General features: G+C 30.0%; 1 protein-coding gene across 1 annotated transcript; it reads left to right on the top strand.

Moving 5' to 3' along the window:
• The first annotated feature begins 22,897 nt into the window (after positions 1 to 22,897).
• Positions 22,898 to 23,569, top strand: LOC123205375 (pectinesterase inhibitor 7-like). The gene has a single exon (XM_044622317.1). It carries the CDS (start codon positions 22,898 to 22,900, stop codon positions 23,567 to 23,569), a length of 672 nt encoding a protein of 223 aa, XP_044478252.1.
• The last annotated feature ends 3,032 nt before the right edge of the window (positions 23,570 to 26,601 follow it).

The raw sequence follows: 26,601 nt of genomic DNA, 5'->3' as shown, positions 1-26,601 counted from the left end.
GGTGATTTGTTGAGCAAAGACATATGTCCTAAGACTCAAAATAAGAAACATGAAATGTTTTTAGTACCTTATTCAAATGTGGTTGAAAGTCTAATGTATGTTACGATGTGTACACGCCCCAATATTTGCTTCACTATTGGGTTGGTCAGTCGATATCAATCGAACCCTGTAAAGGAACACTAGAAGGCTTGTCAAGAGGATATTAAGTTGTCTGGAAGGCATTGTGGATTATTATTTATGCTATCAAGGATAAAATATGTGTATTGTTAGCTATTTGGATGCTAACTAGGGTGGTGATTTAGACCAATGTAAATCAACTTCTAGTAATGCTCTTTTACTCCGAAAGGATGTCATATCTTGGAGCAATAAGAAATATGCATGCATAGTCTTATCCATAATAGAAGCCAAATTTATAGCATGCTCTGCAACTATGCAAGAAGGTGTTTGGTTAAGAAATTTGTTTGAGAATTTGGGTACATAGGACAAAGTAGTCAATCCAATAGTCGTACATTGTGATAATCAAGTTATGATAACTTTTACAAAAGATTTCAAATTTCATAATAAAATCGAACATTTCGGCACTAGATATAACTTTATTAAAGATATCATTTCAAAGAAGGAATTGACTGTACAATATATTTCTACACATAGTATGATTGTCGATCCTTTAACTAAACCGATTTTGAGAGATGTATATCTTGCATATGTTAAATCTCTTTGTTTGTGTTGAATATAATAGATGAATTGTTAAGTATATATTGTACTTGTAACACAACCTTGAAAACCAAATAATTCAAGTTTGTTTTTGCCTTCATCCATATGTTTGAATTATTGGTATTTCACAATATGCACATTATTTTCAAAGTTCAACAAGATCATAATGTCACATAAGTTTAAGATTGGCTCATTCACACGAGCAATTGCCTTTGACGTTAAAAGAGCATGCAAAAATGAGACATATTTCTTAAGAATAGTAGTGTTGAGAGAGCGCACAAAGAGGAGGAGGATTACTCAAGAAACGAATTATTATTATTAGACATGTCGTTTTGATGATTAATCAAGATGAGGTCATGAATTGATAAATTTAGCAATGACTGGTTTGAATTCCCCATATCCAAATAACTTGTAAATTTCATATGTAAGTTCTTAATAAATAGTAATACCTGTAAGATTAGAGAGATGATTAAGAACTCAGTTTGGGCATTGAGTATAACGACTAAACAAATATTTGTACAGTATTAGTAATGACATTTTAAATAATACACACTGTAGTATATGATTCATACCATGTGTGCATAAGTAAGATGACCATTTGAAGTAGTGAGAGGATAAATCTATGGTTCCTTATGGTGTAAAACTTTATGAGGATTACCTTATTAGATACCCTTAGACTCTTTATTGTTGTTTGACATTTACTCTTAGTGTTTGCTATCTTAGCTTGGTACTTATGGCCACATACGGTTCGACCTATAAAACATAACTAGAAAAACAAGTAAGTTTAAATTGAGAATTTTGAATAAAAAAGAAAGACTTATATATCACATGTGTCCATTGGCTGACTGATCTTATCACTCATATGGGAAAATGGACTTGATCATGGATACATCAAAAAATAACACAATAATAAATGAAAGATTAAAGGGAGCTAGTGTTATTGAGTAAATCTAGAGTACTTTTATTTGAGTAGAAATGACTGTGTTATTTCTAATCGATGCATAGTAAATTAGTTTTCAAGTGCAAGTTGCTCATAAGGTTGCATGATACGTTTGCCAGTATGAAATGTTCTGCTCTGTGAAATTTTTGTGTAAGAGTTTTGATGCAGATCATCTATCACATGTGAGTGGGAGATATTGAGATTGGTCTACCCATGATTGGTTGACCTAACCTATGTCCATATAATGAGAGAATTACCTAAATTACCCTTGGGATGAGATTTGACTGCACTGCCCTTGATAGTTACCAATAGTTAATAGCAATTCAGATTTTGAAATCCCAACTGCCACCCAAATAAATATTACACAAAAATACAAAGGGAGGTTGTTGCGCATATTTTCATCTATTGCAATTCTTCTGTAAAAACTCTTGTACCAAAAGCACAAATTTCACTTGAGCAAATGGCAAATTAGTGTTATGGAAAATTTATGAGGTAATGATAATATCATCATCAAGCAATCAACAATCAGGTAAAATCTAATTTGATCCTGGAAAGATTTTTTGAAAATGCTAACAAAAAGCTATTTGAATATATATATATACAATCGCTTAATTTTATACAAATATTTTATTTTAGGTAGAAATTTGAAGAAATTATATTTTATTATATCTCAACTAATGGAAATTCATAGGTTGGATTAGACAAATAATCAGGAAACTAATTTATGATATCAGAAACTAATTCCTCAATTTGTGAAGTGATAATCTCAAACAATCAATTCTAATTGGAAAATTAATCTCTGATTGTATGAATAGACTACCCATATCCGATTCTAAGCAAAGTAAATATAATTATAGTCATTAAAAATAAACTTTTTTTATTAGCCAAAATAACCACTCTTTGCTTCACAATTTTTTAATGTTTTATATATTGTTATTTGTAAATTATCATAATATTATACATATATAGACCTGTTAAATTACATTCTTTTCATTATTATGTGAAACTGAATAAGAAATTAAATTTGATGGTGTCAAATAATCTACTATATATAGACACATTCTTAGCCTAACTTGACATATAGGTTATCAAACCTTTGATGAAGTTCAATAAACTACTATATATTTATTAAGAATCTTGTCTGGAACCTTCACAATATCTTGACCTATTGAAAGTTATCATTAAAGGAGATTTCATGAGAGAAAAATTAGTCATTATAATCAAGGTTATTTTCAGGAGCTTTGCAAATTCAAAGATATAGCTCAATCAAGTATTTCTATAAACTCTATTTTTAATTTAGTATTTTATAACTGGTGTGAAGATCTTGTGGATCAAATTGAATTATATATCATTCATGTAAATTAATCTTACCGTATCTAGTTTATTATATGGGTTAGAGATGATCCTAGAGACGAGAATGAATTATATCAGACACCACCTACTCATGGAGAGATCAGGGGACCATCTAAGTCAAGAAAAGAGACACTAGTTGTGAGACAGATGCAACTGCACCTCATTTATAGACTAATAGACCACACGAGCCATTGAATTTTTCTAACACGAGTGATCTCACCATGGTTGAGGAATGCATGAAGGTTGTAAAGAGTGTTATGTCCTTTTTCACCATGACAAATGTTGAAAAGATTCGATATGCCACCTATAGTATGGTGGAGGATGACTTCAGAGCTGAATGATGTGTCAAGATTGACCAAGACAGAGTTTCAAGACATGTTTGATGTTGAGTACAAGGTAATTGGCACAATCTTGCAAGAGCACAAAAGTTTCTCCATCACCAATTGGAGTTAAGCACAGTGAAAGACTATGCCACTCGATTTAACACTCTAGCAAGATATGCTCTTGGGTTAGCGAGTTTTGCACAGAGGTAAATGGAGAAGTTTATTATTGGCCTAAATCCTGTCGTAGCTAGGATATGATGATGGGAGACCACCTTCCGAGGGTGCTCAATCTGGTCAAATCTAGGTAGATAGTAAATAATATGGGCTTTTCTCATGCTACAGCTACCAACAACTTTGTTCTTGTTAGGCTCTCAAGACTAGTGTGTTTATCTCTTCCTACTCATTCTCTTGAAACATGAAACTCTGTCGTTTTAGAGCCTCTTGAACTAACTTCCATTTCTCCCTGCAAAAACATCGAATAAGTGGGTAGAGAAATGGAGGAAGAGGAAAAAAAGAACTTTCGGAACCATTAGGTTCAGATCCACCCATGACGGGTTCGACCCAACCTATAACTTAATTAACTGCATGGCAGTTGGTAAGACTTAGTGGCTGTTGCAATTGGACATATTTAATGTCTCAAGCTGCCGCATTCTGGAGACAACACATATTACAGAAACGCAAGTTCTCTCCTCTCTCATCCCAATACCAAATATGCAGAAGAGTGATCTCTTCCAGAACCCATAAAAAAGTACAATGGCAAATTGTGTTGTCGAAAGGATTAACCATCAAACCTTAGATCATATTCAATTCATAATAGAAGCAAAGGAATCAAATTCAGGTACACAAATTTTACAATATTTTTATTTATAGAATTGACATGATTATGTCCAACAGGAACATATAGGAAGAGAAAGGGAAAATAAATGTGAATGGTGTGAGGATTCAAAATAGGGATGCATAGGTAACAACTACCCAACAAAATATACTTGCTTTTACTGGCTAGTCTTATGATTGTTTTATTTCCTTCAATAAGATGCATTTAAATGGCCTTGTCTAAGCTTTCTTTCAATATCATATAAATGACTTTGTCTAAACTTTATATTAACACATTTACCTTGATCTCAATTTAGGGCTAATTGTTTTTCAATTGCAAAAAATGTACATTTAATTATTTTAGACAGCGAAAAAGTGAAAATGACTCAGCATCCTGATAATCTCAATTAAAATCACACCTAATAGTTTATAAAAAAAAAAAATGAAAGATTACTACTAATAGAGTATTTAATAGATTATTGAATATAAATTATTATTATCTTTGCTAAAATTAGTATGTATAATTTATTATTGTATTTAGTTGACAAAATATTAAAATATTATCAATAAAACTATGTATACATATTTTTATACATAATTTATGTACATAGATAATAAAATATTAAAATATTATCATATAATTAGATGATTTTGAATTAAAAATAAAATAATATCTAATCATATGATGATATATCATTTATGTCTCCAAATTATATACTATAAGTGTGTACACATACCATTGTTCAAATATTATACTGCTTAAATATTATCAAAAGATTATTGTGTATAAATTAGTACTATGTTTTGTTTAACTAACATGTATTATGTTAAAGCATTCAATTGATGTATTTTCAAAATATTCTTACTGTATATTAGGATTTGTTTTCATATTGTCAATTTATAAAATTAATTAATTAAGTTATTTTTTTCAGGTTGTTATCTTATTACCTTTTTTTTTTTAAGATATTATTTAGTTAATTGCTATTTTAATTGAAAATAATGACATTTTTGTTTTAAAATTTTAATAAGTAATGAAAAAATTGTAATAAAATTAAGACTATCCTGATAATTTTTTAAAACTTAAGTTGGAGGTAGTAATCAAACAATAATAAAAGATATATGCTCTCAAATCAAATGCTTCCTTAATTTTCGAAATGTTTCAGGTTTTGTTTAAAAGATGGATTTAGTTTTACAATTTTGTATATATAATTTATTATAAACTTCCAGAGGAACTCATTAAAGGAATATTTCCAATAAAAATTGATTGTTCTTGGATATCCTTTTTTGCTTTTTCAAATTAATCATGGGATACATGCAGCTATGAGGAATATGCCGGTAATTCATGTACAACATCTCTTTCTTTTATCAATGGTTCTACCTGTTCATAAGTGCACAAACAATTAAAATTTAATTTCTTAATCAGCATCTTCATTTTTTTTTTTTTTTTTGGTTAACTAAATGTGTAATATAACATAAAAGCCAAAAGGGCAGCTCATCTTGTCCTACTATCTTCACGAGTGCAAGACAGGGGACAAGATAGCAATAACACTATATACGAAGTTACACATGAAACTGTTGAGGCAAAAACCAAACCAAGCAATAACATTGGAAACCAGCTAAGAGCAATGCAAGAAACAAACACCCAGGGAAAACATGAAAGCAATACTGTTGCTTATTCTATTGATTAAGCATAATTAAAACATACCTGATGCTCCAACCATTGTTGTTCAAGTAAAACAATAAAACACAAACTTTCACCTCTCTTTTGAGGTCTTCTAACCTATATTAGTGAATTGCAAAATTAAAGTACAATGATAGTATTGTCATAGATCTTTTATACTAATTAGGTTACGGATTTTTTGTTTGTAGATATATTAATCAAAAACAACAAATGTTTTCTACCATCAAGAAAACAAAACTCCTGTATTAAATTTTAATTAACTATCAGTTTAATGGCTATCATTAACCTTCAAAAGAGAGTTGCCAAAATACCATAATTAACTCTCAAAAAAGAGTTACAATAGTTTAACATAATGACCTTCAAAAGGTAGTTACAAAGAAATAATAGTCATATTAACTTTCAAAAGGGAGTTATAAGGAATTAACTTAATGGTCATATTTAATTCTCAAAAGAGCAGTTACAAAAATTAATGTAAACCATAATGCTCAATAAGTAGGCCACTCTAAGTTTAACATTCTCCCCCTTCACCTACTTGAACAAATTGATAGTTGAAAATTATCAATATCATCAATGAAAACTCTAATAATAATGATGAAATGGTTCTCCAATGGTCTATTCGAAATCCTACAGACATACACAATTTCTTTTGTGCACAAAATAATATTTCCTTTATTTTAATTTTGTTTTTGCAAAAATCCTTAACCAAAACATCTGAATAAGAAACAATATATACGATCCGCATAATCTTTGAACTGTTAAGCCAACAATCATTAGTTATATACTAACATGTTGGATATCCACTTTGTGTTTCTTAATATGTAACAACAAGATATTTTATGTCAATATGTTTGCTGCCACTTTTACTTTTATCATTTTTTGATAAAATGACTGTTGTTGAGTTGTCATAATAAATCTTTAAAGGTTTATCTATTGAATTGATAACTTTTAATCAGTCCAAAAACAAAATTTCTCAACCACAATACCTGTGACATAGTTTCATAGCATGCAATGAACTATGCTTCCGTAGTGGATGAAACAACAACTATTTGTTTGACACTTCTTTAGGATATAACTCCTTCAATAAGAAGAAAAATATAACCTAAAGTGGACTTTTTTGTGTCCATACACCCACCAAAATATGAATCTATATACCCAACCAATTCCAAATGGTTAGTATACCTATAAGTAAGCATGTTTCCTTGGTCCCTTGCAAATATGTCATCACTCCTTTCTTTTTTTAATAGTTTTCCAATGTTCACTTTGAGATCTGCTAACAATTCCCACTACTTTTTGCATTTCTTGTTTATTTTGAATTTTTCCCTTATGGAATATTTATTCTTGAATTGGTTTGTCTTTGAAAGACAATTGCAATTCAAGATTTAATATGGGACTCATAGTTTTGTTTTTTACTTCCTCAAATTCTATTTTTCAAGGAAAATCGGTCCCACTATGCTCAAAATCCTCAAAATATTTAGCATTTATAACTTCAAAAATTCTAAGGGAATGATTGGGAACCAAAACACATGTAAATCTCATATAGCAAAATATAAAAATAAATCTAAAATATTGGTAAAGTCTAACCTGCCTGTGGGTAAATGTTGTGTCAAACATAAATTTATCAATTAATATTAGTATTAGTGAAGTTCAAATACAAAAATAACAATCCATAGATAGCATGACTTTTCTATAATATCATATAATTTGCTCCAACAAAGAAAAACAGAGAGCATGGATCCATAGGATAACATGACTTTCTGGCCTTGATAAGAAGCATGATTCCAAATTGGGTAGATCTGTAGCAACCACAAATCTAAGTAGTAGGGCAGCTCAATAATCGAGCAGATTATTTTGCAAAATAAAGTAACAACAACTCTGGACATAGCAATATAAGGATAAAGGCAAGCAAGATTCTAGGATACAATAGGTAGAACCTGGGAAAAAATCCATTTCTAACACCCTAAACCCTAGACATATTCAATTTTTGGAAACTTAGAAAGTTTGTTTGTTAAGCCTTAATTAATAAACCTATAACAACTAGCAAACTGTATCGGATCAGTCCTAGGCTTTGTGTTTCCACTCATCTTCGAGCATTTTAAATTTCTTATTATTATCTTATTAATCCTGTTAGTGTATGCCCTAAAATCCATTCATGTTATTGGTTTTAGGGTATTTCATCTTGTATATAATTTTTTAAACAATTTATTAATAAAGAAGTAGTTCTTTTGTTCATGTGCATAAGTTGTTTCCTTTATTTTGTGATAATATAAAGTATATGTATGAACTGTCCGGATGACTCACTTAATACAAACTGAATCATTGAATTGTTCCCTACAGACGTGATATAACTTGGACAATTATATCACATAGTAGATATACTAAATATCTTCGTTGAATGTCATGAGATAACATTCGTGTGGGTAATGATGATGGTCATGTTATTAGGGTATTAATATGAATTAACAGTTAGAGAACCGTTTAACGATAAGCCACATGGTCATTAAATCATTTTCAATGACTTATCGTAAGATCGTACTAGTGTATGAAGTAATCTTTTGACCTGAGATGTCATAGTTAGATCTAATAAGGATATGTATGATCCATATGGTGTATATATATAGAGTTAACCACATCTTATAAAAAAAACTATACTAGTCATGTGTTATTTGTATATGAAGAAAAATGATGGTCAAGATGAGATCCGTTGACTCAGAAAGTATTGAGTTCTAAATATCAACTGATTCGATCCGTATTAGGGTTCTGAAATAAACATCGATAAATATTAGAAATCGAATCTCTGGTTAGAATATAATGTAAGTCATAGAAGGATGTTCGTTATGACATGTTCTGAATATTTAAATCGACAATTCATAAAGAATCAAAATTAAGGCTTTGATAATCTATGAGTTCAAAATCAATCTAGATTGGACAATGGAAGGATATTACCTACATGGAACATACGATTGGATTTTTTAGGTTCAATAGAGTATTTCTTCATCATGGTTTAGGGGCTATGACATATTGTTAGATGTTTACCACAGTCATTGAGTTTTCATATATACTTCTGGATTGTCTGAAAAAGAACTCATCGCTATATCACGGTGAACCTAAAAGGTCACACCAATAAACAAAGCTTACGAGAGAAAGAATTAATTATCCAAGGTTGGCTAGCACCTTCTGAAGGATAATAAGAATCATATAAAATGTTATATGGGTGCAAAAATAACATCTTAAAAGGTAAGGTGTTAGTGAGATGAAAATAATGTGGCTAATATATATATATATATATATATATATATATATATATATGCATAGCAAATCTTTAAATCAACATTTTGGTGGGCCAAAAGTAGAATTTTAGAAAACTACAACTAACCACCATTATAAAAGAATGAAATTAGTTCATTCAAAGAGAGTTTGTCCATTTAAAACTAAAATTTCTCTCACATAATTGTAAAACTCTCTCCCCTCTCTCTACCTCACAACAAGGGTGTATTTTGGCTTGGTGGCAGACTTTCTTTGGAGGTTCTGCAAGTGGGAGACTCATTCCATCATCCTATATCCATATAGGAGGCAAAGGAGTAGGTAAAATTCTTATCTTTTCTCTCTTTTGCAAATGCATGCTTTGATTCTTTCTCTCTTGACATGTATGTTTGTTTTGCATCTATTCTTTTCACCCAATCTTTCAAATGGTATCAGAGCTTGGTTCAACACCTTGCATGTTAAATAATGTTTTAATGTTGATTAAGACATTTGGGTGAAAATGATGATGTATGTGATTAATGTATATAATTACATATAATCTAAAGGGATATGATGCATGGTGAAAGTACTTGCATGTTGTTTTGAATGGTAATGGCTGTATATGAGCCATGAGATGATGTGCATGATTTTGTTCACATTAGTTGAATAAAAGGTTGTGTACAAGAATCAACTTGCATTAATAAGATTAGGTGCATTAGTTGAATGAAAAAAATTGTGTACAAGAATCAACTTGCATTAAAGAGATTAGATGTATTAATTGAATGAAAGGTTTAGTACAAGAATCAACTTGCATTAATAAGATTAGGTGCATTGGTTGAATGAAAAAAATCGTGTACAAGAATCAGCTTACATTAATGAGATTATGTGCATTAGTTGAATGAAACATTGTGTACGAGTATCAACTTACATTAATATGATTAAGTGTATAAGTTGATAAAGGTACGCAAGGTCAACTAACACTTACTGTTGATTGAGTGTGAAAGTTGTTATGGTGTAGTGTTAGGTAAATGTTACCTAAAATAAATATTATGAATATTTGAACAATATACATCATGTCATTTATGTTTAAATGATTGAATCATTGTATATTGTTAATTATAATTTTGATTAGATCATATAATATGAACTAATATTTAATAGATTATGAATGAGTTCATAATTTATATTAAATGTTAATGTGAATGTTGGATGAATGAATGATTATGGGATGATCATGGGTGTAATTTGCCATTTTTCAAAGTTTAAATAATTGGGTTGTAATATTCTTTTAATTAAAGGGGTTTATATTAAATAACCCTATCCCATTTATTTAATTTTATTTATCGGCTGTGTGTTTTAGTTTCAAATGTAATCGAAGCGATTAGATGAGCACCCGAAGACGATCCTAATAGCGATGCGATTGAAGATATAGACCTAGGTGAATAGTTTGTCATTAGGTTGTAATTTCGAAAATCCCATGATCATCGCACATGTTTTAAATTATGCATATATAAGATGTATGTATGTCATGCTTAATTAAAATTAAGTTAAACCTAAATCTCTCTAATTAAAATTATTAAATCTATGTCTTGCATCATGGGATAATTAAATTCTATAGCATAAATTTTAATATCTCAAGATTTCTATTATGTGAAGGATGTAGGATTTATGTCATTGAATTAAAGTTATCTTGTTCTTGAGTGATTATTTTTATCAAGGTTTTTAAAATCGGATCGGGATAAAAACCGTTTTAAGTACTGGTTTCGGTCAGACCGGTTGGACCGTTTGGACCGATCGATTGGACCGTTTGGATCGATTTTATGTAAAAACCTAAAAAAATTATGTTTAATTAGTAATTACATATACTTTACACAATAAATTTTATATTGTGCATACTTTTCAATTTTCACAATTAACAAAATATATATATTATTGAACATAAATATAATAAGTAATAACAATTAACTTTGCATTAAAACAAAACATATTCATAAAACAAATCCAATTCTATAAACACATGGACTATTAATTATTGAACACTAAAACAAATCAGAAATCTAATATATGTATTAAATAAAATATAAAATCAACCAATCAACATAACCATTATTATTTTTTTGTTAAACTATAACAAAATCTAGTCACAACATTACTCCTTATAATAAAAAATAATCAAATATTTCATTATTTATAAATTAAATAAAAAATATATAACCTCAATCCAAATCTTTCTTACTTCATTTCAGAAGTCAGTTTTTTATCGGATTTTATGAAAAATTATAATTACTAGTATAACCTGAGAGTAAGAACGGCTTTAAGGCACTAAATTATTGGTCAATAAAATTAAAAAATCTTAAAAAATAATAATGAAAATGGTGTGAAGCAGAAAACAGGAGAGCCAAAATGAAAATGCATGGCAGGAAACTCCGCAACATAGATGAAGGAAGGAAGCAAACAAGAGGCGTAGCATACCAAGTTCACCACAATAACCAACCCCTTCCATTTATTTTCTTCCTTCTTTTCTAATCCATTTTTAATTTATAAATCAATTTCTCAACAACTCACCATGCTTCTTCATTTCCTGTGCCTCCCTGGAAGTACACGACTTTTCTTCCTCTACTCAGTGACAACTCACCATGCTTCTTCGATTTGACAATTTCTCAACAACCTACGCGCTTCTGAACCGGGGGACTGCCTTGACCGGGTTGGACCGCGGTTCAGATGCGAACCGGTGGTTCGACCGCGGTCCACCCTGATTTTAATCCTAGAACGGTTCTGTATTTAATAGCAGCTGTCTATAGTACCGGTTCACGGTCCGTCCGGTCCAGTTTTTAAATCCTTGATTTTTATCATGACCAAGAATTCTATTATGTAAGAACATGATGAAAATGTCATTTTAGAAAAGCATGATGGTTCGAATTTAACTAGCCAAGGGTACCAAGAATGCTATTATGTGAGGTATCCAAAGCGAAGGGCATGCTAAATGAATCAAGTCTTATATAGGGATATAAATGGAAAAGGTTTCCTACTTATTAAATTTAATTGACCAAGATTTTTATTATGTAAGGTTAATTATGTTTAATAAAAATTCGATTCCCTACTAAGAAATTTAATCTAACAAAATTTTTGGATCCTATTTAAGGAAGCGTGAGATTCGAATAAAATAGTGGGAGCTAATGAGATTATACAATAAAAAGGTTTAAATTCATATATAGACAAGAGTCTAATAAAAATTTAATTTTCTTTATAGTATTTTCTAAATGATTAAAATAAGGTAAAAAGAAATGGCCAATAATGTCTTACTACGAATTCTAGATAACAATATATTGATCAAACTAAATTTTAAAGACTGACTAAAAAAATTAAGAATTGTTCTCACCTTTGAAAAGGTTGCGTATGTATTGGAAGCACCCATTCCACTTCACTTGGCTTTGAATGCCACAGATGATGAAAAGGAAGTTTTCAAAGCTTGGCAAGATCATAGTCTGAGAGCCCAAAGATACATGCTAGCTTCAATGAACAGAAAGCTCCAAACTAAGCATGAAAACATGTTGAGTGCATACGGTATACTCATAGCCTTACAAGAGTTGTATAATGAGAACTCACGAGTGGTTGAGTACGATCTGTGTGCGACACTTTTCAAAAAGAGACTAAGGGAGAGAATACCTCCAGATGACCATATCATTAGGATGATAAATATTCTGGAGTAGCTAAATGTCTATGGAGTTGTGATTTCCCACAAAATCAAGGTGAATTTGATTCTCCAATCCCTCCAAAATAGTTATAAACTGTTTATAAAAAACTACAATCTGAATAGAATTGAACGCACACTTCTAGAACTTCTAAATAAGATTTAGGAATTCTATAAGCAAGGGAAAAGGCATGGGAAAGTTAACATTGCCTCCACAAGTGGAGCAAAGAAGAAACACAAACAACCTCAGAAAGGCCCAAAAGTTGGACCAAAGAAAAAGAACTTTAAGAAAAACCAACCTAATATAAACAAGGTTAAGGCAAAGGGGCAGTACTTTCACTACAACAAGGATGGACACTGAAAGAGGAATTGTCCTCTATAACTTCAGAGTTTGAAGGAAAAGAAAACAGGTATATTTCCTTTATTTGTGATAGAATTTGAGTTAAATATTAATTCAAATGATCAAATCTGGATATTAGATTCAGTATCTACATCTTACATATATGTGTCATTATAGGACTTGCAGAATAGTTTTGCACTGTCCAAAAATGAAATCATTTTGAAGATGGCTAATGGAGTAAAAGTTATAGCTAAAGCTATAGGGGATCGTTCTCTAAAGCTTCTTTTAGGAGATCTTTTAAGATTATACAGAGTTCTGTATTTTGCTAAAGTTACTAGAAATGTAATTTTTGTATTTGTCTTACGTAAAAATGGTTACAACATGCAATTCAATGGTAATGAATGTTCTCTAGTTGGCAAAGTAAAAAATACAAATGATTTGTATGTTTTGGAACTAATTGATCTAAATATTATAAATTTTGTCACAAATAAAAGATCTTGAGAAGAAATTAATCCAAGGTTACTTTGGCATTATCGTTTTGGTCACATAGAAGACAATAGAATAATGAGATTAGAAACAAGTGGAATTTTGAATTCATTGAGTTCTAAACCCTATCCAACTTATGAATCCTGTCTTCAAGGAAAACTGACCAAATTATCCTTTAAAAATAAAAGGGAAATATCCTAATAATTATTGGAAGTAATACATTCTGATGTATGCAGGCCATTTGGTGAAATGGTGAGACGTGGTTTTCAATACTTTATCACTTTTACCGACAATTATTTAAGGTATGGATATGTGTATTTAATGAAATACAAATTTGAATCCTTCGCAAAGTTTAGGGAATTCAATAATGAAGTATAGAAACAATAAAAAAGGAATATCAAAGTCTTACGATCAGATCATGGAAATGAATATTTGAGTATGAAATTTCGAGACTACCTGAAGGAAAATGGAATCATATCTTAGATGACTCCTCCATATACACCACAACACAATAGTGTATCAGAAATGAGGAATTGTACCTTATTAGATATGGTACGATCCATGGTAAGTTTTACAAATCTACCAATATCATTACGGGGATATACATTGCTTACTGCTATGCATATTCTAAATAGAGGACCATCCAAATCAGTTCAGAAAATACCATATGAGATGTGGTATGGTAAGCCTCCCAGTGTTAATTATCTTAAAATTTAGAGATGTCCAACTTATGTTAAATTAATTAAAATTGATAAGCTAGATGTTAAGTTTGAAAAGGCTCGGTTCATAGGATATCATAAAGATTGTTTCAGATATTACTTTTACTTTCCAACTAATAAAAAAATTTTGATTATTAGAAATGTGCACTTCTTAGAGAAGGAGTTCTAGTAAGAAGAAGGTATGGGAAGAATAATAGAGCTCAAAGAAAATTTTGAAGAGCTTTAGATCAAACAGGCTGAGCCAGAAAAATCCTCTTAATAGGTCTTTACATTTTATGTATCAATTCCAGTTTGAAAATCTTCTAGAGTATCCTAACCTCTAGAAAGATATGAATTTCTTCATGAACAAGATTTTGAATCTTATTTAGTAGGAGAAATAAATCATAATGATGATCCTAAAAGCTATGAGGAAGCAATATTGGATATTGATTAGGGTAGATGGTTAAAAACAATGGATTCTGAAAAAGAATCCATGCATGCTAATCAAGTCTGGACACTTGTTGATCCACTAGAAGGAATTATTCCTATTAGTTGTAAATGGGTCTTCAAGAGAAAGATTGGCAAGGATGGATAGGTGGAGACCTATAAGGCATGACTAATAGCAAAGGCTTATACTAAAAAACAGGGGTTAGATTATGAGGAAACTTTTTCGCTCGTGGGTATGATTAAATCCATCTAAATAATGCTAGCTATCACAGTATACCATGATTATGAAATTTGGTAAATGATGCCAAGATTGTGTTCCTCAATAGATTCATTAAAGAAAACATATATATAAAACAACCTATATAGGTTTTGTATCTACTTCCAAAAGACATAAAGTATGCAAGTTGCATCGATCCATTTATGGATTGAAACAAGCTTCCAGGAACTAGAATATTCGATTTGATGAAACAATCAAATTGTTTGGTTTCAAAAAGAATCTAAATAAACCATGTGTTTATAAATAGGTTAAGGATCATGTTGTTACATTTCTCATATTGTATGTAAATGACATACTACCAATAGGTAATGACATTGGCATGATAAATGAGGTCAAGATCTGGTTATCTAAAACCTTCTCAATAAAAGATTTTGGAAATATTACATATGTCCTTGGAATTCGTATCTATAGAGATAGAACAAAAATGATAATTGGATTATCCCAAAAAATGTAAATAGAAAGGTTGTTAAAAAGGTTTAACATAGAAAACTCGAAAAGAAGACTTTTGCTCTTCACTTACGGTCTTCATCTTTCTAAAGATATGAGTCCAAAGACTAATGTAGAGCGACAATGGATGCGTAATGTGCCTTATGCTTTGGATGTAGGTGGATTTATGTATGCAATGCTATGTCCAAGGCCTAATATAACATTTGTTGTAAGTGGTATGAGCAGACATCAAACCAATATAGGGGAGAAATATTGGTCAATTGTGAAATCAATCCTTAAGTACTTAAAACGGACTAAGGATCTTGTTCTAAGTAATAGGTGCTCAGAGTTAAATATTCAGGGATACTAAGACTCTTATTTCCAGTCAGACGTTATCAAGGTTCATTTTTATTTGTAATGGGGGTATAGTTAATTGGAAGAGTTCCAAACAATCAACCATAGTTGACTTCACTACAGAAGCTAAATATATTGCTGCTTTAGAAGCTAAAAAGAGGTTGTATAAATATGCAAGTTCATATTTGAACTTGGTGTGGTTCCAAACATGGCTTATCCGATAACCATGTTCTGTGATAATATCGGTGCTATTGCACAAGCAAAGGAACTAAAGACACATCAGAAGTCCAAATATATTTAGCAAAAATATCACCTTTTAAGAGAATTCGTTGGAACTAGAAAGATTATAATTCAGAAAACACCATCAATAGGAGACATTGCTAACCCACTAACTAAGGCAATAACACTGAAGCAGCTGGACTATCATCTTAAGAAGATAAGTATGCGATACAACAGTGAATGGCTCTAGTACAAGTGGGAGTTTCATTAGTGTATACCCTATAAACCATTCGTGTTGTCGGTTTCAGAGTATTTCATCTTGTATATAATTTTTTTAAAAAATTATTAATAAAGAAGTAGTTCTTTTGTTCATATGCACAAGCTATTTCCTTTATTTTGTGATAATATAATGTGTATGAATTATTTGGATGACTTATTTAATATAAATTGAATCATTGAATTGTTCCCTACAAATGTGATATAACTTGGACAATTATATCACATAGTAGACATATTGAATATCTTTGTTGAATGTCATGAGATAACATTAGTGCAGGTGACGATGATGGTCATGTCATTAGGGTATTAGTATGGATTAACAGTTAGAGAACCTTTTTTCGAATATTACCAATAATGATAAGTCACATAGTCATTAAATCATAGTCAATGACCTATCGTAAAATAGTACTAGTGTATAAAGTAATCCTTTGACCTGAGACATTATAGTCGGATGCGATACGAATATGTATGATTCATATAGTGTATATATATCAGGTTAACCACATCTCATAAAACAAACCATACTAGTCATGTGTTATTTGTATGTGGAGAAGAATGATGGTCAAGATGGGATCCATTGACTCGAAAAATATTGAGTTCTGAATATCCATTGATTTGACTTAGATCTAAATTCTAAAATGAACATCGATATATATTAGAAATTGAATCTTTAGCCAGAGTATAATATAAGTCATGAGAAGGATGTTCGTTATGATATGTTCTGAATATTTAAATCCATGATTCGTAAAGAATCGAAATTAGGATTTTGATAATCCATGAGTTCAAAATTACTCTGGATTAGACAACGTAAAGGTATTACCTACATGAAACGTATGATTGGATATTTTAGGTTAAATGGAGTATTTCTTCATCGTGGTTTTGGAGACTATGACACATTACTAGATGTTTACCATAATCATTGAGTTTTTAGATATACTTTCGGATTGTTTGAAAAAGAACTCACAGCTATGCTATAGTGAACCTAAAGGGTCACACCAATAAACCAACTTACGAGAGAAAGAATCAATTATTCAAGGTTGGCTAGCACCTTCTGAAAGATAATAAGAATCATATAAAATGTTACATAGATGCAAAAATAACCGTCTTAAAAGTTAAGGTGTTAGTGAGATGAAATTAATGTGGCTAAAATATATTAGATATATATATACATACATACATATATATATATATATATATATATATATATACACACACACACACACACACACATATATATATATGCATGACAAATATTTAAATCAACATTTTGGTAGGCCAAAAGTAGAATTTTAGAAAACTACAACTACCCACCATTATAAAAGAATGAAGTTAGTTCATTCAAAGAGAGTTAGTACATTTTAAATTGAAATTTCTCTTACATAATTGCAAAACTCTTTCCCTTCTCTCTACCTCACAACAAGGGTGTATTTTGGTTTAGTGGTGGACTTTCTTTGGAGGTCTTATAAGTGGGAGACTCATTCTATCATCCTATATCCATATAGGACACAAAGGTGTAGGTAAAATCCTTATCTCTTCTCTCTTTTACAAATGCATCCTTCGATTTTTTCTCTCTTCACATATATGTTTGCTTTGCATATATTCTCTTCACCCAATCTTTCAAATCTTAGGTTTGTTTAAGTTGTGAAATTCTTATAAAAATGGTATATGGATTATGGTTTAAGTTTTGATTTGAACAATTTTTAAACCGAACCAAATTAAACCATTTTAAAAAAAAATTAATTTTAAGGCCAAAAGACTTATTTCTGCCCAAGGTCAGTTTGCTAACAAAGTTATATTCGCTAACTTTAGAAAATCTAAATACTCACCTATTAACTATTACTATTAAAAAATTTGATAGTTATAAGGGTATAAATATTATTTAACTAGTAATATTAAAAAAGTAAAATTTTACATCATTTCCTTAGCTTTTTCAAACATAGAATTGCCCCTTAGTTTTAAAATTTTATCTTATACTCTGCTACGGTTTTATTTTATTACTCACCAAAGGCCCCTTATCTTCAAGAAAATTGTAGTTGCACCACCAATGGTTTTTTTTGGTGTTTCACTCCGAGGCTACAATCTTCATCTTACTAACGCCCTCTCTCGCCCCGCTGCATGAGAAGAGAAGCACAAATGTGAGCAATAATGGATGAGGGATCTTGTATTTGGTTAGCAAGATTTCAGAGGTGAAATCAGCTACAACTCGTCCAAGATAATTCCATATACTTACTACTAGTGACACAAATGTGGTGGTGCTATGAACTAGGTAGCCTGATGAAGTGCCATTTGGCCTAAATTATCGATGGCTGTTAAGGTCCTGCCCACTCTGCAGGTTGTCGCAACAAAAAGAATCAGCATGTCAATGTAAAAAGTGCCTGCAAAATGGTTGAATTTTATGTAGCATGGAAATGGAAACATGAAAATGTGAAAACACGAAAACAAAAATATGAAAACGTATTTTCTAAAAAATATAGGAAACGAAAATATAGAAAAACTTATAAATATAAAAAATATAAGGATTTTTATTTTTATAAATATCAAATTTTTTATCATAAAAATACATAAACCCATATAATATAAAAATGAATAATAAAAAAAGAATAAAGAGAAAAAATACTATAAAATTATTGTAAATTGTTCTTACGTAAATACATGTGGATATTTAAGAAGAAAGTAACAGTATATACTAATTTATATAACATGCTTGAAATGAGATGAATTCAATATGAAATTTAGATATAGGGTTTAAAAGTATAAAATATGTGTGTTTAATCGATTTCATAATTTTTTTTTTTTAAATGTGATTTTTTCTTGGAAACGTATTTGAAAATTTTTCAAAAATTTTGAAACGCCCCCGAAATGTTTTGTAGAAGTTTTGGAAACGAAAATATTTCCAAAATGTGGGAACGCACCCCATGGTGAGTTTCCGCGCTTCCTAGGTAGAATCTTCACCTCCATTTGGTGCTTGAAGATGTTCTCCGTGAAAGAAACTGACTTACTGTCTAAACTTTCCAAAGCACCGGTGGACAGGGGAAGAGGCTCTGCAGCGGGTGGTGCTTGTACGTTGTTTACCGGTAATTCGACAACAGGTGGTAGATTTTCTGTCCCTACTTTCAATTGAAAGAGTTTACGCAGGGCCTGTGATTCGCTTTTCCAGAGAGCGAACTTCTTTTGGGACAACAATCACTAAAGGAAGGAAGAGTAATATAATAACAAGTGAGGTAGTACCAAAACACTCAAGTCTGGTGAAATTCAATCTGTTTTGAAATATGATTATAACCATGAGAAAACCAACAAGAGCAAGAGAAGCGTCTTGTAGAAATATAATAACAACGTCAGAGTGAATAACCAAGAAGAAAAGTTATTAGAAAGAAAATTGTTGCAACAAGTAAGGTAATAACACGATTTTTTTAAAAAATAAGGGATAGCTATAATGAGTAAAAAAGTATAAAAAAGGGAAGTTTTAATAACTAAGCTAAAAAAATTGTTTATTTTCAAAATTAAACTAGATAAATTTTATGTTTTTAAAATTACACTAAAAAAAGTAATAAAATTTTGTTTATTTTTTAAATCACTAGTTAAATGGTATTTATACTCTTAAAACTAATAGAGTTTTTTCATCATAATATTTGATATTTACACTCTTAAAACTAATGATATTAGAGTTTTTAAAATTAGTAGATATGATTTCGTCGGTGAACCACCCTTGGGTAGGAATAAGTTTTTTTGGCCTAATTTTAAACCAAACATGGTCATTTTAACTTCACCTAGGTCATTCTGCCCAAGTTCTTTTAATTATCTATTCTAAAGTCCCAGAAGAACTACGTCACCCAATGTTTACGCGAAATTGATGTCATAGGAATCTAATGCTAAATAGGAAATTAACGCTAATTTATTAATACATTAATATTAATAGGAAATTAATAAAGAATTTCAGAGAATCAATACTAATCAGGAAACTAATTAGTGATTTTACCAGAAAAAGTAAATATAATCATTAATGTCTAAAAATAAAATTTTTCACATTTTATTTACTAAAATAACAACTCTTTGTTTATGATTTTATAATATTTTATATATCATTATTTACAAATAATCACACGTGTAAAAAAAAAAAATTTCATATGTTAGCAATTTTGTTCACTGAAAAACTAAATTTAATCTCCAAATTATTATATATATATTTAACATAAAATTTATTATAATAAATGGTTTCTTGTATAAGATCCAGACAATATTTCAACTTACCCAAAAAAAAAAAATAACAATATCCAAGGTAAAAATTATCATTCCATTCCATGACTTTTCCACCAGTTAACGTGAATCCTTTCCCATAGGAAATCACCACTCTGTCTCACTCCAAATAACAACATACAGCCATGAACAAAAACACTTCAAGTCCTCTTTTCCTTCTCCCTCTTCTTTTTTTATTTAACCTCCGTTCATCCCCAGCCCTTAATACTTTAGGGCCAATTGTTTTTTTATTGCAAAGAGAAAAATGACTCAACATCCGAATCATCTCAGTCAAATTGGCACCTAAAAGTAGATTAATTAATTAGGGACAAATAAAAATATTGAAAAAACAATATTGTATTTAGGGTTATATTGTTTTTTCAATATTTTTATTTGTCCCTAATTAATTAAAAAATCTTATATTATTTTCTAATATATTATTTTAAAATGACATATTATTATGAGTGTAAGTGAAAATTATTATTTTCAAACTTAAAGGATAGAAATATGTTATTTCATCAAACCTTGGGTGGAAATAGGCAATTGGTATTTTTATTACATTTAGTTTGAGTAATATTTTATTTAAAAAATAAAATATTATTTTAAATATAGTTTATATAATAGAAAACTAGTATCTTTGCTAAAATTAGCATGTATAATTAATTATTGTATTTAGTTAACAAAATATTAAGATATTATACTACTTAAATATTCTTAAAAGATTATTGTATATAAATTAGTATTGTTTTTTTGTTTAACTAACATATGTTATGTTAAAGTATTTGATCGTCAAGTTTATCAATATATTCTTCATACAAATAATATATTAGAATTTTTTTCATATTTTCAAATTATAAAATTAATTAATTAAGTTATTTTTTTCAAGTTATTATCTTATTACCTATTTTTTTAATATTCTTTAACTGCTTACTATTTTAATTGAAAAAATAACATTTTTGTCTTAAAATTTTAATAAATAAAGTTAAAATTGTAACAAATTTAAAATTATTTTGGTTATTTTTTTAATGCTTAAGTTAGAGATAATAGTCAAACTAACCAAACAATAATAAAAGAAGTCTAGTGAAATTGAATTTGCTTTGAAATATGATTATAATCATGAGAAAACCAATAAGAGCAAGAGAGGCATCTTGTTGATATAATATTACAACACTGGAGTGAATTATTAGGAAAAACAACTATTGAAAAAAGAAAATGCAGTTTGGAGGGTGTAACTCTAATTTTTTAAAAGATAAGGAGGCGGTTGTAATGAGTAAAAAAATAAAATAATAGCAAGAGAAAAGATAAATTTTCAAAATTAAACTAAAAAATTATATGTTTCCAAAACTAAGTAAAAAAAAAAAGAAAAAAATTTATTTTTTAATATTACTTATTAAATTATATTTATATTTTTATAACTAATATTTTTTATAATAACAATTATATTTAAATTTTTTAAAATTAATAAATATGATTTTGTCAATAAACCATATCTTACTATATGGATAAGTTTGTTTACTTAATTTTACACCGTTATGGGTGATACTTTTACTTCACCTAATTCTTTCACCCTAAGTTCTTTTAACCATCTCTTCTAAAGTCCCGTGGACAAGTAAATATTCCCAAGAGAACTACATCACCCAATATTTACTTAAATAATAAAATTATTCGTATTTATTTTTAATACATAAATAGATATATATATTTATATATTATTATATAATTAAATAATTTTAAATTAATAATAAAATAATATTTAATTATATAATTATATATATATAAATATATATTTATTTACATATTTAAATTAAATATATATATAATATTGCTCACACTTGAAAGTGATGTCACAGGAATCTAATGCTAAATAGGGAATTAATGCTAATTTATTATTTCATTAATATTAATAGGAAATTAATATATAATTTCAGAGAATCAATGCCAATCAAGAAACTAATTAATGATTTGACTAAAAAAAAGTAAATATAATCGTTAATGTCTAAAAATACAATTTTTAAAATTTTATTTGCCAAAATAACAACTCTTTGTTTACGATTTTATAATATTTTATATATTATTATTTGCAAATTATCACACACGTATACATAAAAAAATATATTTTTTTTCATATGTTAGCAATTTTGTTCACTGAAAAACTAAATTTAATCTCCAAATTATTATATATATTTAAAATAAAATTTATTATAATAAATGTTTTCTTGTATAAGATCCGGACAATATTTCAAGTTACCCAAAAAAAAAAAATTCTTTAAAATCCATGTAAAAAATTTGACTTTCCATTCCATCACTTTTCCACTACTTAAACGTCAATCCTTTTCCATAGAAAATCACCACTCTGTGTCACTCCAAAAAACAAAATACAGCCATGAACAAAAACACTTTACGTCCTCTTTTCCTTCTCCCTCTTCTCTTTTCATTTAACCTCCGTTCAGTCTCAGCCCTTAATCTCAACGATTTTCCATCCGTCGATTTCATCACCAGCCCCAGCCCCGGCTCTCAACCGCTAACCAATGGTTCAGATTTCATCCGCTCCAGCTGCAAATGCACTGACGAACCCGACCTCTGCTACGCCTCCTTGGAACCCTACTCCAGATCCGTAAACCGGGACCTAGCGAAGCTGTCGATCGCTGCAATCGGTGTCAGCTTGGAGAAGGTTAAAACGATGGTGTCCTACTTGGCCAACCTCAGCCGCGATGCCGACCACAAGTCCGACCCCAGAATGTTACAGGATCTCCGCCTCTGTCTCCGTTTAATTGGAGGCGCTAACGGCGCTGTGGACGAAATCCAGAAGTCGATGAAACAGATGCGCGACCTGGGCTCGGCGGGGAGCTCCAAGGAAAGGCTCCGGTTCCTGTTGTTTGATGTGCAGATGTCGATTACCGGGGCTTCCATTGATCATTCTACTTGTATCGACAACTTTGATGACGTGGACGGGCCGCTGAAGGAGGATGTCATCGCTAGGATTGCTTATGTAAGAAAATATCTTCGCATTGCACTTGGGTTGGTTGATTGTTACAGTGACAAAGTAACAAGTTGATGTTGGAGAGTTAATAATTTTAGATTATAAATTTTAAAATTATAAAGAAGGAATGAAAAACAATAAATGAGTTTATCAATTACATGCTTGGATTCCGTAGGAACCAAATACTGTTGATCTCGAGGGACCACGTCAATCTTTTCCGAGCACAAATCAATCATGACTTGGTGGTCGCTAGTTTTATCCATCGTACGGCCAGCATTTTGTATGATTTCCCGATGATCGTTGTGAGAGAAAAATGGAATCACAGGTTTTGTGAATGAGGCTGGCTTTCTTCAAACATATTTTGTTGCTAATAATGATAGCTAATCTTGATTAATTAAGCTTAACTATAAAATGATGAGACTCATCGAATCGATCAGAAATCCCGAAAATTTTGGGACGAAAATTACAGTTTTGTCTATTGGCTTGGCTTTAGTCACTTGGATATGGTAAAATTTCTTTAGTATACTTTGGTCCCTATCAGTAAAAAATTTTTTGGTCCTCCTAAACAAGACAAAAGTTGAGAATTTTATAAATTGATAGGAAAGTTGTTATAAAAAATTATACAAGATTGTCAAGCTTAAGCCAAATCTCGAAGATGAAATTGTATTATTATATGGTCAAAATCCTTCTTAATTAAACTCATAGAAGAATTACACAAAGATGCTACTAGTTATCATATAATGGCTAACAATATTGTCTACCAATTAGACAAATCATCTTCAAGCAACTCAACTCAAAATGCAGGTGAGAGCTTCTTTAATGAAAAACAACAGCATAAGAAACACTTAACTATAACTCTTATCCCACGATCTCATCAATGTGCCAAATTTAGTCTCAATGATCATGGATCACATTTCATACTTATCTCCAACAAAAGAGAGGTAATGATCATAACAAAGTTATCTTTCATGTCAACGGGATGATCTCTATTTTTCATTTAAAAATGTATTATAATCAAGATATATCCCGAATGTAATTCTATATAATTAACCATTCCTTTAAATGAATTATGGATTGTACATAGTTAAAAAGAAAACTTTTTTGTAATTACTATCATTACAGTGTTGCATTTCCCAAAAACATAAATATCATAACAGTAGACATAAACTCTCAAGTTTTGGATCAAATATCTTTAAAAATATCTTGTTCACTAATTTTTTGCCTACACAAAATCGCACCACCATTACACCCATCTATTTTTATTCACTTGCACAGAATCAGACCTCGGTCTTGTGTTCTTCTTGTTGGTGGAACTTTATTCGTTAACAATTATTATCCTTGAAACTATGAATGGAAAGATTGAGATGTTATATAACACCCCCAGGTACATAGGTTTTAATTTTATAGATTAACAACTTTTAGGTTTAAATTTCTTTCATAGAAATAATGAACTAGGTTGGAATTTATCGTGACACCTATGTAACACCCACAGAAATGCTCTAAAGTCAATTTAGTAAATTCATGAGTCAAATATTTAATTATACTTTGAAATTAGCTAAGTATTGATGAAATTATGAAAATTGGCCTAGTGAACAATTGTCTATGGAGGGTGCACACCGGTTCATAAGGTTTGCACATGAATAAGATGGACAATATGTCACATTGGATGTTTAAGCAAATGCATTACCATGCATCAAGTGACGCTCATTCATGATAATCGTTATAATTAGAATTATAACAAAATGAATTTGCCCTATGTATTGGGGATACTTTGGTTATTCATCATTATCCATTCAGAGATTGGTATTATTCCAAATTGTGAGAGAGATCATTTGTAACCGTTAGGGGCTGATATTTTGGTGATTAGAGTACGTTTTCTTATGGTTTCAATGAAGGTTTTCGCAATAAACCCTCTTGATTGATGATAAGGTAAGGCACAAAAATTCTTAGGCGAATTAAGAAGCATGTTAGATCGATTTTGTATATTTATAATGATTCTTAACTATGTTGTTTTGACTAAGGGTGGATGACATAACATACTTTAAATTGAAATACTGATAAATATAGATAGATGATAGAAGTTGATGTGCTTGGAATATGACTTGTAATGTATAGGTATACAGATGTTTGAGTAGACCCATCAATAGCGAATCTTTGGAATGATTCGAAGTTTGGTTGTCTTATAAACTTTATGCTCATTTAAATCAATAGAACTCCAAGTTCGATTTATCTTATGGGTAGTCGAATTACTCGTCTATTGACTTTAGAGTTCGTGTGGCGATAATGTTGACATCATTTTGAGAGGGTTAGAACTTGTTGAAGAATAATTGAGAAGCCATGGGTCGTGCTATGCTAGGGCTGACTCGTCTACTGACTTTAGAGCTTGTGTAGTGATGATGTTGACACCGTTTTGAGAGGGTTAGAACTTATTGAAGAATAATTGAGAAGCCTTGGGTCGTGCAATGCCAAGACTGACACACACACACACACACATATATATATTGTATATTGATTTTTTAAATTGTATTCATTTTTGAATTAATTAAAGTGAGAACAATACCTATAAAATTTTATTGAAAATCTCTTAACTTATGATGAAAGAATACCGCAGTTACAAGATAGAACAATAAAAAAACATACATAGAAAAAATAAATTCAATTATGAAATATATAAGTTTCAATATCTATCTATATATATTTGTACTCATTTTCAACATTTAAGTTCTTGAATACTTCAAAAATATTCTTCACTACTCAATTATGCATCTTGAATTCTATAGTTACTCAATCTTTTTTGCACATAATCGTCTTGACCATATTTAGGTGTAAGTTGGATCATCTATCATCTAACATGCATCCACCTACATTGGAAGTTGATTCTGATGCTATAATTGATAGGCATTAGTAGATTGTATGCAATGACAGAAAGTTGTACATCCCCTTCTAGAAAAACTATCCTCTAGAGAAAAACATTAGTTTGACTATTTGAGTATGCATACACTTAAAATTTCATCCATTGATCAAATAATTTGGATGAGTACCAAAATACCCTTTATGATTGAAATATTACAGAAGCATCAAAGAACATCCATCCATGCATAACATCC

Source organism: Mangifera indica, unplaced genomic scaffold (assembly GCF_011075055.1).
Source record: "Mangifera indica cultivar Alphonso unplaced genomic scaffold, CATAS_Mindica_2.1 Un_0004, whole genome shotgun sequence".
NCBI classification, from domain to species: Eukaryota; Viridiplantae; Streptophyta; class Magnoliopsida; order Sapindales; family Anacardiaceae; genus Mangifera; species Mangifera indica.
This window is presented reverse-complemented; position numbering and strand designations above follow the sequence as displayed.